The sequence below is a fragment of the Siphateles boraxobius genome, unplaced genomic scaffold, assembly GCF_051911475.1.
Source record: "Siphateles boraxobius isolate OS27281-9 unplaced genomic scaffold, OSU_SipBor_1 31, whole genome shotgun sequence".
Lineage (NCBI taxonomy): Eukaryota > Metazoa > Chordata > Actinopteri > Cypriniformes > Leuciscidae > Siphateles > Siphateles boraxobius.
The window spans coordinates 6509852-6524451 of record NW_027508931.1 but is presented as its reverse complement, the minus strand read 5'-3'; the positions used below and the strand labels follow the sequence as shown (position 1 = coordinate 6524451).

The 14600-nt window shown below is 38.1% G+C and overlaps 2 protein-coding genes across 2 annotated transcripts; one reads left to right on the top strand and one right to left on the bottom strand.

Moving 5' to 3' along the window:
* Window positions 1–45: 45 nt before the first annotated feature.
* On the bottom strand, window positions 46–5570 carry klhl36 (kelch-like family member 36). The gene is made up of 5 exons (XM_077193550.1): window positions 5439–5570; window positions 5105–5187; window positions 3308–4381; window positions 1840–1997; window positions 46–890 (listed from the first exon to the last, which is right to left on the bottom strand). The coding sequence occupies exons 2-5, from the start codon at window positions 5177–5179 to the stop codon at window positions 308–310; spliced, it is 1890 nt and encodes a 629-aa protein (XP_077049665.1). The 5' UTR covers window positions 5180–5187; window positions 5439–5570; the 3' UTR covers window positions 46–307.
* A 988-nt stretch (window positions 5571–6558) lies between these two features.
* Window positions 6559–11703, top strand: cotl1 (coactosin-like F-actin binding protein 1). The gene is made up of 4 exons (XM_077193554.1): window positions 6559–6884; window positions 7196–7278; window positions 10448–10605; window positions 10811–11703. The coding sequence occupies exons 1-4, from the start codon at window positions 6808–6810 to the stop codon at window positions 10919–10921; spliced, it is 429 nt and encodes a 142-aa protein (XP_077049669.1). The 5' UTR covers window positions 6559–6807; the 3' UTR covers window positions 10922–11703.
* Window positions 11704–14600: the final 2897 nt, after the last annotated feature.

The window sequence follows — 14600 nt, the reverse complement described above, 5'->3', positions numbered from 1 at the left end:
TAAAATCATAAAAAAAAAACAAAAAAAACGGTGGAAACAGTCATGTAAAATGGTCACTTCAGTATGTTTTAATTGTAACTGAGAACTCCAAAAAAGCTTGTAACAAAAAAACTACAATATTAGTTTGTGCTTTTCAACTTCAATTCATAGTCTAACATATCACAGTATCTCCTGCTGACCTCTTTTTAAAAGGATCGGAGAGGCAGCCAATGGCATCAAGCTTATGCCAACCTACATTCAGAAAGTCAATACTCATAAAAGTGTTCTTCAGATCACTTTTTTGAATCCAATAAGGTGCCCCAGACAATCACCTGTGTTGCTGTTGGCTGGAATTCTGTTTATCTCTCTCTGTGTGTCCTGAGGTATGGCCCTCTATACTATTGGTTTGCTGGGGTCTGACAAGGCACACACAAGCCGAAGCTCCAGCAATGTGCTTCGGTAGATTTGGACCCAAGACCCACTGGCCCTTGTCTGGACAAAACACTTGAGTGCCCTGAGAAAAGTCCATGGCCTCCCAGGTGTACCCTCCCAGTACGTAGATCTTTCCATCCAAGACCGCCACCCCTGCCTCACTGTTAGGGTACCTGAGAGGGGCTATCTTGGTCCATTGATCAGTCTGCGGGTCAAAGGCCTCCACTCCCAACACGTCGAAACGCTCCATGCTGTCCTCATGGTCATCACTGCCCCCGATGACATAGATTCTGTCCTCCAGAGACGCCATAGAGTGCCAGCCTCGCGCCAAGATCATGGCCTGTCGTTCTGTCCACGTGTCCGCAGTTTTAGGGTCATAACTTAGCATGTCACGTCTGTACGGGCCGATCTGGTAATCATGACCCCCAGAGATGTAGACAATGTCCTTGAGAATAGTCCCCGCATGACCATATGTGAATCTATGAAAGAAGATTACAATTTTTTTAAAGAAAAGTTAATATTAATATTTGACCGTTTTTTTTTATTGAACATGAGAAAGGATGAGATTTGAGCCACTTTAACGGTATTTTTGTGTGAATATTTTCACAATTTTTTTTAGCAGCCCCAATAAATTACCTTTAGAATCAGAATCAGCTTTTATTGCCAAGTTCAACATGTACAAGGAATTTGTCCTGATGCACAGGTGCATAAAAATAGTTAAAACAAGGAATAAAAATATTATTCATAAAAATAGACATCTATTTTAAAATTTAACTATACATTAGTGTAATGTGTGCAAAAAGTCACAGTTAGAACTTTGAAGAAGGTGCAGCATTGCAAACTGAGTAGTGTGCGATTAATGTAACGGGTATGAAAAAGTGTTGATGAGGCCAGTTACAAATGGAAAGAAATTGTTTTTGTGGCATGAGGTTTATGTTCCACAGTGGAAAGAAAGCCCAATGTGATTAAATGACATGAACCTGAGTGAGATGCTATTAATTTGTGACAGTACCAAGTACACTACCATTCAGATATTTGGTGTCGGTAGAATTGAGTTCTGTTTGAAAAAGTCTGCATTTATTTGATTTTCCATTTTAAAATTTAATGTATTCATGTGATGCAAAGCTGAATTTTCAGCATCAGTACTCCAGTCTTCAGTGTCACATGATCCCTCAGAAATCATTCTAATATGCTGATTTTGTCCTCAAGGAACATGTATTATTATCAATGATGAAAAACAGTTGTGCTGATTAATAGTTTTTTGAAAACCATGAAACATTTTTATAAAAAATTCTTTGATGAATAGAAAAGTCAAATAAAATATTAATTTACTACTGACCCTAAACTTTTGAACAGGAGTATACAATGTGGATCCACATAAACTGGTGCAAACTTACATTTTTTTAAAATCAAAAACAACCAACCAACCTGGGCAATCCTGCAACATAGGCCCAGTAGTCCTCAACAGGATGGTACACTTCAACAGAAGACAAAGCACCGCTATCATTGCGTCCCCCAACGGCTATAAGACAGTCTCCCATGGTTCCCAGAAAGAAATCCACACGCCGCTGGTTCATAGGGGCACCCTGCAGATTAACAGTCGGATTAACATTCAAACTCTGGTACAATTCTTTAACTGTCTCATGCTTGCTAATTATTATTATTTTAATTAACACTTAATTTGACATTTTATATCTTCATCTATATTATTAGATCTATAAAATTAAAGGTCCTGTAATAACTGTGACTTAACTCTCCACCAATTTCACTTTCTCCCACACCCCTCATCCACATGGTCAAGGGCGTTGGGGGGGAGGGGGCAAGTCTACTCATTTTCAAGACCTGGAAATTCTCTCCTCTCTCTTTTTACTGCAATTACACATCATTTGAACATCATGATATCATCACTGTTACTAATCCTGCCAAACTTCATCTTATTGTCATCTACCGCCCACCAAGTCAACTAGGCAACTTCCTGGAAGAGCTGGACGTGCTGGTGTAGTTCTTGGTGACTTCAACATCCACCTAGACAAACCTCAAGCAACTGATTTCCTAACTCTTCTAGCCTTGTTTGACTTCACAAGAGAGCACACTCCTGTGACACACAAAGCAGGCAAAAAGCTAGATCTCATCCTCACAAGTTAACTACATCTTTCTGACCACTTCTTTCACCAGTCTTCGGTCACTCTGCCTTCATGCTCACCCCTGAATCCTCCTCTGGTCACCTTTTGCTATAACCTCTGTTCCCTCTCCTACACACATTTCCTCACTGGTCTCTACATCCCTCCCACTAACCACTCCTCGCTCCATTGCGGCCAGAATCGAATTTAAGGCTTTAACACAGCCTCAGAACTACCACTGGAACAGCACCTCCCTACCTCAAATCTCTCCTACCAGTGTATACTCCCTCCCACCAGCTAAGGTCACTGAATGAGCGACGTCTTGTTGTTCCTTCACAAAGTCACTCTCCAAAACTTTCACTTCTGGTTCTCTCTGGTGGAATGAGCTGCAAAACTTCCACCCAAACCACTGCCATTTTTTAAGAGGCAGCAAAAGACACACTTCTTTCAAAAGCACTAAACAATGCACTTACACACACACACACACACACACACACACACACACACACACACACACACACACACACACACACACACACACACACACACACACACCTCTATTTATCCCATAAATGTACACATTTGACAGTAAATCATTGTTCTTAAGTTTGGATGGAGACACAATTATGTAGTAATAAACACATAAAAATAATAAATAGTAATAAATGTATTAATAAAAAAATGAAAATAAAGAGTGACTAGCTATAGTCTGGAGCCCTGCTGCTGAAACTTAAACGTTGCTGGCTTTTTAAACTGTCAGGAGTGAAGCTCATTACCTTAACCCACACGTTGCTTCGGGGGTCATATCGATACAGCAAGTTGCTTGCAGAATCTCCCCCATTGTCCCGCGAGGAGCTCCCACCTGTAGTGAAGATAAATCCCCCCAAAACTGCAACGCAGTGGTGACTCCTCTGAGCTGGCAGCTGTGTCTCGACAACCCAGTTTCCTGCTTCTTCATTCAGCCAGCACACCTCGGCACTCAACTCCTCTCCACGTTCAGACACCTCCCCTCCCACCAACAGCAGGCGCTCCACACCTCCTCGAAGCCCTGTGCGTGTTGTCTGGAGAACAGGTTGGGCGCTCAGTCTCGTGTGATAGCCCACTGCTTCCTCCACTAATGCCTCACAGCCTGCGTCCGGAGGCAGCAGGGAACGTATGGCTGGCAATATGCGCCCTATGAGGTCATCTGGCGGGATAAGAGCTAAGCGAATGTTGGAGAGAAGCTGCTGGGCGAACGCAAGGCGTTCGGGTCTTTGATTCAACCACTGCAAGGTGACCTGCAGAAGAGCTTGCTCATTCTCGTGCTGCACCTGCTCATCTGCGAGGTAAGCACAAAGCTTGGGTAGGCGCACGTCTTGGAGGAACTCGGATGTGATGGAAAGCGTGGTGAAATGCTCCAGAATAAAACGGTCTATGAAGGCATCCAGGCGGTCTAGACTATAAAGGAAGGCAAGTTCCTGAAGGTACAAGTAGTTGTCCTCACGTACCTCTTTCTCCAGATATTGGCAACAGAAATCTACAGCTCGCCACACCTGGAGCAAGTGAGCAGTTTCCAGGACGTAGTCGATGTTTCCACCATCGAGTGGTAACTCTCCGCTGTACAGGAAGTCCACTACTGCTTTAACACCAACGTATGAGGCTCCCACCAGCTCTACCTCTGCCTCGTGTTCCTCTCGCATGCCCAAGGTGAACATCGCCTGGAAGTAGGGGCTGGACACCGCAAGCAAAGCCCGATGTGCAGGGATCCGCTGGTCATCGGCCACCAGAACAACATCACACAGTTGGCCATGCTGTCTTTGCTCATTTAACCCTTGAAGGAGGTAATTAGCCTGGTCTGCCCATCGATACACCTGTTGTGCATCAGAGTTAGTTAGTTCATGATAGTTTCAAGACACTTGCAACAGACTTTTTAAAAGTTTTGATAAATATAAAATGTGCAGTTTTTCTTATCTCAATTCTTATCAGCCCAGTGTTTTAAGACTTTATACTGACACCTGTGTGCATGAGGTTTGCTAGCTAGTCATGTGACGTCAACATGGTCCATCATGGTGGCGCTCATAAGAAGGCCCACTCTTTGAAGAATACAAAAGTTTTCTAGCAGACTTATATAACAGGAGTCTTCACTTTGTGTGAAAGCAGATGATTAACTTACCTTTAACTTACTATAAAAATAAAAAAGTATTACTTTTATTAATAATGCAATCATTGAGAATCCATAATTGAGTAACAATAAATGTTTATTTCATATTATGAATTTTAATTTTTATTGAATTTTTTTTAATTTATAATAACAAAATAAGACAGAGTGGTGCATCAGTTATTTTATTATTATTTCTATACTATTATAGAATTTATTGTTTTTTAATTAGCTTTTATTTTCAAATTTTCTTTTTTAACTTTTTGTGCTTTTGTCATGTTAATTTTTTATGTCATTTTAGTACTTAAACTTACACTTATTTCAGTTAGTTTTCATTTAAGATTTTTAAGTTATATTTTATTGCAGTTTTATTTCAATCATCGAAAATGATTTTAATAATTTTAGTTAACCATAACAACACTACTGTTATGCATACCTTTGAATATTCACTTATTCTGTGAGGACGTGAATGACGAGATTGCTTTCCAGTGTCCATTGTGTCACCTGCCATAGGACTCTCTGCAAAAAATCGTAGTAAAAAAAATGATGGGGAGTGACTAGATGTAACCATGTATAATATACAATTATATAACGCTCAAAACAGGAACAGACATAGTAAAAAATACAAAGGCTGAATACAAAAGGAAAGGGGCATTTACACATGCACAATAACTCGTGACTACGTTTCACTGATATTCAATTTAATTTTACATATTTTATCGACACATCTTAGGCAATAACCGTACAGTCAAATGCAGATATTATTTTACCATTTTTCCATTCTTTGTCCGTATTAACAACTAGTTAAATACCCGTACGTGATTATCGGTGATTATAAACAAGTTATTTTGACCGTGGCACTGTGAATGCTGAGTTCTCCCTTCCGTGTTGACCTTTATTTCAAAATAAAAGTTTTTTTGTGCTCAATTTCGCCCTGAAGAAATTTAGACTGTTGTGTCCACATACTACTACTACTACTACTACTGATACTACTACTACTACTACTACTACTAATAATAATAATAATAATAATAATAACAATAACAATACGGTACATTGGCTCACTGGTCATCTCCTCTATATTAAAATGTTACAAAAATAGTAGCTAATAGCCTATTGTAATTTTACAATAATTGTTATTGTTTATAACTTATTGTTATAATGATATAATAATTTCTAAGATCAAATTTCTTAACTCAACAAACTATGACCACCAAGCTCGACAAAGACAGCCTTTTCTGACTTGTCCAACTTACGGTTTTTCTTAAGCCAACGATCAAAACTCTCCAAAATCCCATAGATAGACAATGCAATGTTTAAATGAGTCACAACCCTTCAAACTTAAACTGTCAAAAATTCAAATGTAAACTCACAGAAGCCTAGCCTAATATATTCAATATATTTATTCAATTAGCCTATATCTATCTATCTATCTATCTATCTATCTATCTATCTATCTATCTATCTATCTATCTATCTATCTATCTATCTATCTATCTATCTATCTATCTATCTATCTATCTAAGTGTGTATGCAACATGATAATAGACCTATATTTTGTTTTGATATTAATCTATTCTATTCTGAATGAGAATTTCAAGGGAAGGGATTTGCTTCTTCTAATCATGCAAATAATTGTAATAATTGTAAACTTTTATTTTTATATTAATATTTTATGATAATTTTTACTTCGTTTCTTCGGGTTAAATTGTACTTTTCTTGCTTCTATTCACCTATGGTAATTCTCGTTGTAATCCAAATATTACCGAAAAGAGCAACCTCGAGATAAACCCAGGTCCACACGATGGCAGAGTAACTTTGCTCAGACCAAATGTTATGACCACAGAACGGGGTGGATTCAATGTAGCTCAATACCCAGGTTGGCCATTAGGAGGTGAAAAGCTCTCTGATTCACTGGAACAGCAACCTGACAGACAAATATCACTAACGCCCATTAAGAAGCAATAGGAAATGAATCGAGTCGTGAAATTACTTGCCTCTCCATCCCACTGAGAGAAAAGACCTTCCTGTCACACCAGCAGCAACCTCTGCCGCACTTTGGGATTTATCTGCGATTTCTCTCATTCCCCCCGGCTTTGTTCTGCATTTAGTTACATTATCTTCCTTTGCATCGTCGAAATGGCAACGCGAATTGACAAAGAGGCTTGCAGAGAAGCATACAATCTGGTGCGAGACGACGGCTCAGATATATGCTGGTGAGTGAAGCCTTGATTTGCTGCACATCCAGATATGTGTGGTTTGGCGCGTGCTGGCAAAACTCGTTACATTGTTTCAACAATTTGAATTATGAAATGATACCGTTTAACGCTGTTTTAAATTGATTTAATGACATGAATGTATTTGGTGCAACATGTTGGGAAGGGTCTTTCAACCCATGGGCAGTGTCTCAAAATCTAGTCTGCACCCTAGAGACTAGGCAGCATTTCCCCCAAAAATGCTGCTTGCTAAATTTTGAGACGCATCCGTCGTTTTGGCAACAGTTAAAATATACATTTTCTTTTTAAAGGGCATCTTTTAAGTATGACGGATCTACTATTGTACCAGGTGGTCACGGGTCCGACTATGCAGAATTCAAGAGTCAGTGTACAGGTGAGTTAATTTTCTTATTTACCTGCTTTATGTTGGGAGGACTTTAAGGTATTTTTGAAAGCAGTTGTAATTAATTACTAAATCAGTTGTTAAAGGGATAGCTCACCCCCCAAAAATTAAAGTTGAATAAAGTATAATTAGTCACTACATGTTGTTCCAAACTTGTATGTCTTCCTTGTTAGGGACTGACTCAGTCACCATTCACTTACAATCAAAAAAGATACAATGCAAGTGGATGGTGACTGAGTCTTACATGCTCTAACCTTCCCTTCTGAGTTTCACAAAAGAAAAACTCTTACAGGTTTAAAAAAAAAAAAAAACATGACAGAGTTAATGATGACAGAGGTTTCATTTTTGGGTGCACTGTCGCTTTAAGTTCTACATATCACATGTTAGGAAGTAGGCTAATTTATATTCCAAGGTAGACCATACCAAATATGGCTTTGTACTTGTCCTAGATGACATGGCAAGAGGGTGAGGTACTGATGAGATGTTTTTACTAAATACAAACACATTTGAATTAGTAATCGATTAATCAACAGAATTCATTAGATTCACTGCATGAAGTGTTTTTTATAACTGTAAGTAACTGTCTAGCTCCACAGAGAGAATGAAATGATGTAATATTTCGCCTCTCATTCTGTCATCTTTAATGAACAGAGATTTGGGGGTGGTGCTCAGTTCAGTCTCCATGAGTGGATTGTGTAGCCACTAGCAGATATAAACTTCTACAAGTGTTGCAATACCTTCGCTTCTGCCATTGTGCTCTGAAAGATGATCAAGGATGTCTTCCTTTATGGAGCAGTATCATGTTACAATAAGCTGTTTTGCTGGAGAATACTTTGACAACTTTAGTCATGAAGTTTATTGAAAACCCAAAATTAAAGTTATTTGTGCTGTAGCTGCTGCCCATAAACTGTTTTATCCAGCAATGTATATGAGCATTGCAATCCCCTTTAAAAATCTGTAGTAGACAGGACAATATGAAAAGAGTGCTGCTTTATTAACAGGTATCATAAAGTGTATGTCAGTAGCATAACTTTCTCCCAATCCTAACTTTATTATGTGGTTTTATTTGATAGTGAATCTCTGGGTGAAGAATAGGATTTTTTATTGCTTACATTTCTGTTCTGCTTGATTTTTTATGTTAAACTTTGCTTTTTACTTTAGTCCATAAACTCAAAATGGGTTTTTGGGTCAAAGTGGCTACAAATTATAGAGCGGGTCACAATAAAATAATACATTTTGCATATCATTATATATTAAGTTTTATGTGATGTCTAACAAGTTTAGTATTTTAAATATTTATTTTTGCTGCATCATCATAGCCTGGCAGCCTGGAAGTATAGAGTACACTTGTAGTAGTCAGCACATATACACTGACTTTCTGGAAGTGAGCTCTTTAGAAATGTCTTTAGTACACACAAGAGGAAGTAAAAGTGCAAGGAATCATTGCCACATTTCGAAGATGCTTTTTATTACTAGAGTCCATGCTTTCCCACTGTTGACTGTTAGCATGTTGACTCATGAGCACTGCTCACTTCCTAAATGCAAGTTGTTTAAGGTTTCAGTTCTATTGAAATACAGCAGAGGTCTCTATAATGTGACTTAGATTCACCATCCACTTTGCTCTTGAAACTTTAACAGTCAATGTGCCAAATACAACTGACAGTATTACCCATGGTTCCCTGACTTAGCTTCTTAAACCTTAAGCCTAGTTAATCAACAACAGAAAACCAGATATTATCAGTCTCAAGTAGTACCAAGGGAATTCACGTGGCATTGGTTTTCCAGGAAAGTCTATCTATCGTGTCTGTCTGTCTAGCTGTCTATCTGTCTGAGTTTGTTTAATTAAGTTAAATGTACTGTATATATGTGTGTGTGTGTATATATATATATATATATATATATATATATATATATATATATATATATATATATCGGAATGTGTGTACATTTGTTGCTATTCTTATTAGGGATAAGCAGAAGTTTCAGCAGAACTATATTCACAGATACATAGAGAACAAAGTGCAAAGGGTGTGTATCATTAATATGTGAATAAATGGTTTAGTAAGTGCTTTCTTCCGCATAATGCTATCTCTGATGCTGTCAGGGACTAAATAGAGGCACGCCAGAGTTAGGAGCAATTGATGTTTTCTTTGAATCTTGTCCTAGTGCCACTGCAATGCAGTTGTAGCACATTTGGGAGGAAGTGGCCAGCTGTGAGAGACTGGGAGTGTTACCGATGAATTATTGCACCCTTATCAATAGAGTCGGTAAACTAGATTACCTCCTTTCCTCACCCACTCTGTTCCTTGTTTTTCATGTCATGTGATGTCATAGAGCTTAAATTTCTCAGCTTCGTCCACCGCTCGCACGTGATGCTCTCAGATTACATTTTATGTTGTGACTTCTTTCTCTGGAAAAGAAAACAATGCAATAGTGTAGATTCAAAACACTTGCTACAATGGGGACAGTGTTTATTCGAATCTAAGCTCTTCCTTGTTGTTTAATAACAGATAGAGTTCAGCTAAACTAGAGAGACATTAAAGAAGCACATGTTAATATTAAAGTCAACATGAAATCAAACTCGATCCTATTTACTTACCTACTCACGCTCCTGGTTTTATTGTGCACAATTCAAAGTGGTGCACAATTCAAAAACAAACTTGGTGTCAAAGTGGATGTCAGTGTACTATAGGTTTATTTTTTAAATTTTATTTTATTTTATTATCTACTTAAATATATATATATATGTATGTGTATATGTAATTTTTATTTTATGTGTTGTTATTATTCTGTTGTAATTGTTGTTTTTTGCTGGGCAGTTTAATTGGGTAAATAATCGTGTGGAATTTTAATTTGTGGCAAATAGGTCCATTGTAGAAAAACTGCCATATTTCAAAAAAGAATATTGACGTCTAAAATCACTTTTTGTATGTATATTCAATATCGTTCTTGTCTGCCAGAGTAAGGTCTGATTCTTCTTAATTTAGAGGCTTTTCTCAACCCATTTTGATATGTGTGTATCAAATTGAATGAATTGCGTATTTAATTTGATTAATATTTTTAATCAATTGACAGTCCTAAAAGAAACAAACAATATTCTAGAAAATGGCACAGCATCCTCCTCGTTAAGGTTCCTCGTTGCTTTCTCTCTGACTCTCAGATGACTCCCGTCTCTTTGGTTTTGTGAGGATCACGACGGGCGACGCCATGAGCAAGCGTACCAAGTTCACCCTCATCACCTGGATTGGCGAGAGCATCAGCGGACTGCAAAGGGCTAAGATTAGCACCGACAAGACACTGGTAAAAGACATCGTGCAGGTGGGTTGGTTTTTTCATTTTCTCTTACGCCATCCCTCTCGCCATATGCAAATTTTCCGACTCAGATTTACACAATTTTACACACCCGGACATGCAGATAACGATGTTCATTTTCACTGTAAACAAATCAGTACGCTCATGCAAACAATCTCACGTCCTGTCCCTCCATCGTTCATCGTGTGTTTGCTGTCCTTTTCCCATGCAGAACTTTGCCAAGGAGTTTATGATCAGCGATCCCCGGGAGCTGGAGGAAGACTACCTCCGCAATGAGCTGAAGAAGGCCGGCGGGGCCAACTACGACGCCCAAGCCGAATAGAACTTGGGGACGGGTTTCCATAGGGTTGGATGAGAAGGAAGGGGAAAACGTCATCATGTACACATTCGCACACACAGACAAACATACACACACACAAACGCAAATATACATACCTCACCCCTATTGCCAGTCTGGGCATGGTTGATTTATCTACTGTATTGTGCATCATCTCAATGTCATCTCTGCTAGTGCTATGAGGGTTATCTTTTTTTTTTTTTTTTTTTTCAGGGGCTGTATTTCATTTTTGTAACTGTAATTAGAGTTTCTGAGGATGCTCCCTTGGCTCAGAGTTGTCATCACTGTGATACGCTTCCATAATCAATGGAGGGCATACGAGTCCAGCATTGTTTTATTTAAGGGGTTTATTATGAATCTTCATCTCCCTGCTGACTCCTCTAAAACAGACCACTGTGTTTACTGTCTCAATCTCCCATGGAGAGGAAGACATCATGGAATGTGTGCATTTGTTTATGTGTGTGTTTGCAGACACTGCACTGTGACTGGCTAACTTGCATGCAGGGGGTGGAGTCTTTAAGGATCCTGTAGCTGTGATTGGCTGTTTCTCTCCTCCCAACCGCGGAGCAGCCATTTCTCTAGTTTAGCCTTCATTTTGGATTACATAAAGATACCCAAAAATGTCTTTTTTTTAAGTAGGCTTTATTTACATTTAAAAAATACAATCTGTGGTTCTTCCTTAACAATAAAAATGCCTCCCGAGCCAAGACAAGAAATACGATGGTCACAAAAGCAATCATGTCAGAATAAAATTTTTGTTTTTTCAAGACTTGTCCTTGTGTTTTATATTTTGCTTTGTTTGCAATTACTCTTTGACGTTATTGGGCTGTGGGTTGGCCTCTGCCCCGCTTGGGTAATGCAAGCCGCTTGGCACGGCACTGCTCCCCTGCACGAATCCTAACAATCCCAGGGGGCATATGGGGGAGTCCCAGGGGTTGTCATGGCCACCGCTGCGGTCAAGCTGCTCTGCTCCAAAGCCTGTCAATAAGGGTCTCTCCTCTCCCCCCAAAAACATTTCCCTCCCCCTTCCCCCTCAGTTGTAACCTCTTTTCTTCTTTTCTCCTCCAACCCCCCCCCCCCCCCCCCCCTTACTCTCCCTTCCATGCGTTTAGTCCAACAGATGTGATCCCAACTGCATAATTGCTTAATCCATAATCTATAAGCTTCTTTCAGGCTGCTTTTATGACGCTGAGTTTTGGTAGCACAGAAAGACGTGAGGCCGGAATGTAGACGCTGAAATTGGGGCCTGTGGAAGATCTGCATGTTTGTGTTTTGTTAATAGTTGGTTAAATTGGGTCAGTAGACCTAAGTATTGCTAAGCCCAAGTTTGGCATGTACTGGTTGTGCAAGACATGAACGATAGGAGAGATGTGCATTTAATTTTTAAAGACATAAAAAAAGGAATTTTATTAAATGCATTGGTATTGTTTATCATGTATATTTAATTGCACATGCTCATTTTCACATTTTTGTCGGTCACACTTTAGTTTAGGGTCCAATTCTCACTTTTAACTAACTATTAACTAACACTTTTGCCTCAATAACCGCCTCATTTCTGCTTATTAATAATTATGGTAGTTAATTTTAGGTATAGGATTGAGAGATGTAGAATATGGTCATGCAGAATAAGGCATTAGTATGTGCTTTTTAAATAAACAGCAAATATCATAGTAATATGCATGCTAATAAGCAACTAATTAATAGTGAGAATTGGACCCCAAACTAGTGTTACTATTTTTCTTTATTTTATTACTTTTTGATTAAAGAAATTAATACTTTTAATCAGCAAGGATGCATTAAGGTGACAGACAAGACATATATAATGTTAGAATTTTTTTTTATTTCAAGTATTTTTTTTGCTGAAAATCAATGTGAAATCATAGTTTAAAAAATATATTTAGAATTTTCGCTTTTAACATTTAAAACATTTAGGCCTGGTTTTACAGACAGGGTTTAGATTAAGCCAGGATTAGACCTTAGTTCAATTAGGACATTTAAGTAGCTTTTATAAATGTGCCTTTTTGGTAAAAACATCACCAAAACAATGGCACTGACATATTTTAAGATATGTCAGAGCAAGTTTCTTTCCGTTAAAACAGCTCAAACATGCATTTTAGTCTGGGACTAGGTTTAAGACTTGAAAGCAGGTTTGTTTTTAGTGTTCTATATTTATTTAATTTTGAAAAAATAGTATTGAATTTGAATATATAGTTGTGGGTGGACTTTTTTTATTTTTTTACTTGGGCCAAGAAACCACCTTGCAACTGTTTTGCAACATACTAAAAAACTGCACCTAGATGAACTGTGTGTTTGTAACAGATCTTCGCTCGAATAGCTTGAGTACTGTAGCAGGTGTTGCTGAGTGACTTTGGGGACGGCTTTAATGAGACAAATTAGATGTGAGTGTTAATTAGTCTCTCCTGACACTGGGAAACAGGCATTGAATTGATCTTGTGAACAAGAATTTCATGTTTAAGCCACACAATCTCAGTCAGAGAGGCTAGTCCTTATCTTTATCTCCCTGCCTGTTTGTGGGGCTTTGAGTTGCTTACGTGTTCTGACAACTCCAGCATTGCTTGCTTGCGTTTGTGCAGCTCGCTGTAATACAGAATGTGTGTTTGAGAGAAAGAATGTGTGCGTGTGTGTAGACATGTTTCTGAGGATTCTTTGGCATCTTGTTCACAAGGAAGTCAGTGCCAGCTATTCTGCTGGGATCCTTCCTGCATTCCAAAGGCCTCCCAGTTCAAGCGTATTCCATACCCCACACACATTCTTATGATGATTGTTTTTGTATAATTATTACAAAGAGAAATGTACACTATTGTTAAAAAGTCAGGGGTCGATAACATTTTTTAAATGTTTTTGAAAGAAGTCTCTTATGATCACCAAAGCTGCATTTATGTGATCAAAAATACCGTAAATTCCCATATATTATTTCAATTTAAAATAACTGTTTAAAATATATTATTATATTATATTTAAAATGTAATTTATTCATGTGATTTTCAGCAGTCTTCAGTGTCACATGATCCTTCAGAAATCTTTCTAATACACTATTTGTTGCAAGAACTTTCTTTATTCAGTTGTGATTCTGAATAGAAAGTTCAAAAGAACAGAAATAATTTTTTTTACAATATGAAAGTTTTTACTATTTCACCTCTGATCAACTTAATGCATCTTTGCTCAAAAAAGTATAAAAAATTAATTTCTTTTAAAATATGACTGTAAGATTTTGGTGACTGAATCTCAGTCACCAAATGAGTCAGTCATGTACATTACATAATAAATTGGTTAGCGGCTTCAAATCTATTTTGATTGGCAATTACTGTACATCAAGCAAGTAGGAGGAGTCTGTTGAGAACAAACACAGTGTTCTGTTAACCTTTCATTAACATGAAGAACCCAAATGGAGAGCAGGGCTCACACAAAGTTCTGCTGTTTTGCCTTATTGCTTGCTTTCTGATGCTTCAGAGGTGTTGGCAAAGGGAAATTTGTTAAATTTGTTTAAATACAAACACCTTTATTTACATTTTATGGGACTAAAAGTACAGGAAATCTAGTGCAATGACATGAAGATGGTTTGAGAGCATGGTTACAGGAATTGCTAGTTAGTTCGGTTGAGTCTAGCATTGGGGGAAGAGGAAGATGGGATTTTACTGGGGCG

Bases quoted from the DNA above. Each gene is read 5' to 3' on its own strand.
- klhl36 (XM_077193550.1), bottom strand. From the start codon at position 5,179: ATGGCAGGTGACACAATGGACACTGGAAAGCAATCTCGTCATTCACGT. The intron at 4,382-5,104 runs GTATGCATAACA...GATGCACAACAG, and splicing joins GAATAAGTGAATATTCAAAG to GTGTATCGATGGGCAGACCA. The intron at 891-1,839 runs GTTGGTTGGTTG...CTTCTTTCATAG, and splicing joins TATGTTGCAGGATTGCCCAG to ATTCACATATGGTCATGCGG.
- cotl1 (XM_077193554.1), top strand. From the start codon at position 6,808: ATGGCAACGCGAATTGACAAAGAGGCTTGCAGAGAAGCATACAATCTG. The intron at 7,279-10,447 runs GTGAGTTAATTT...TCTGACTCTCAG, and splicing joins ATTCAAGAGTCAGTGTACAG to ATGACTCCCGTCTCTTTGGT. The intron at 10,606-10,810 runs GTGGGTTGGTTT...TTTCCCATGCAG, and splicing joins TGGTAAAAGACATCGTGCAG to AACTTTGCCAAGGAGTTTAT.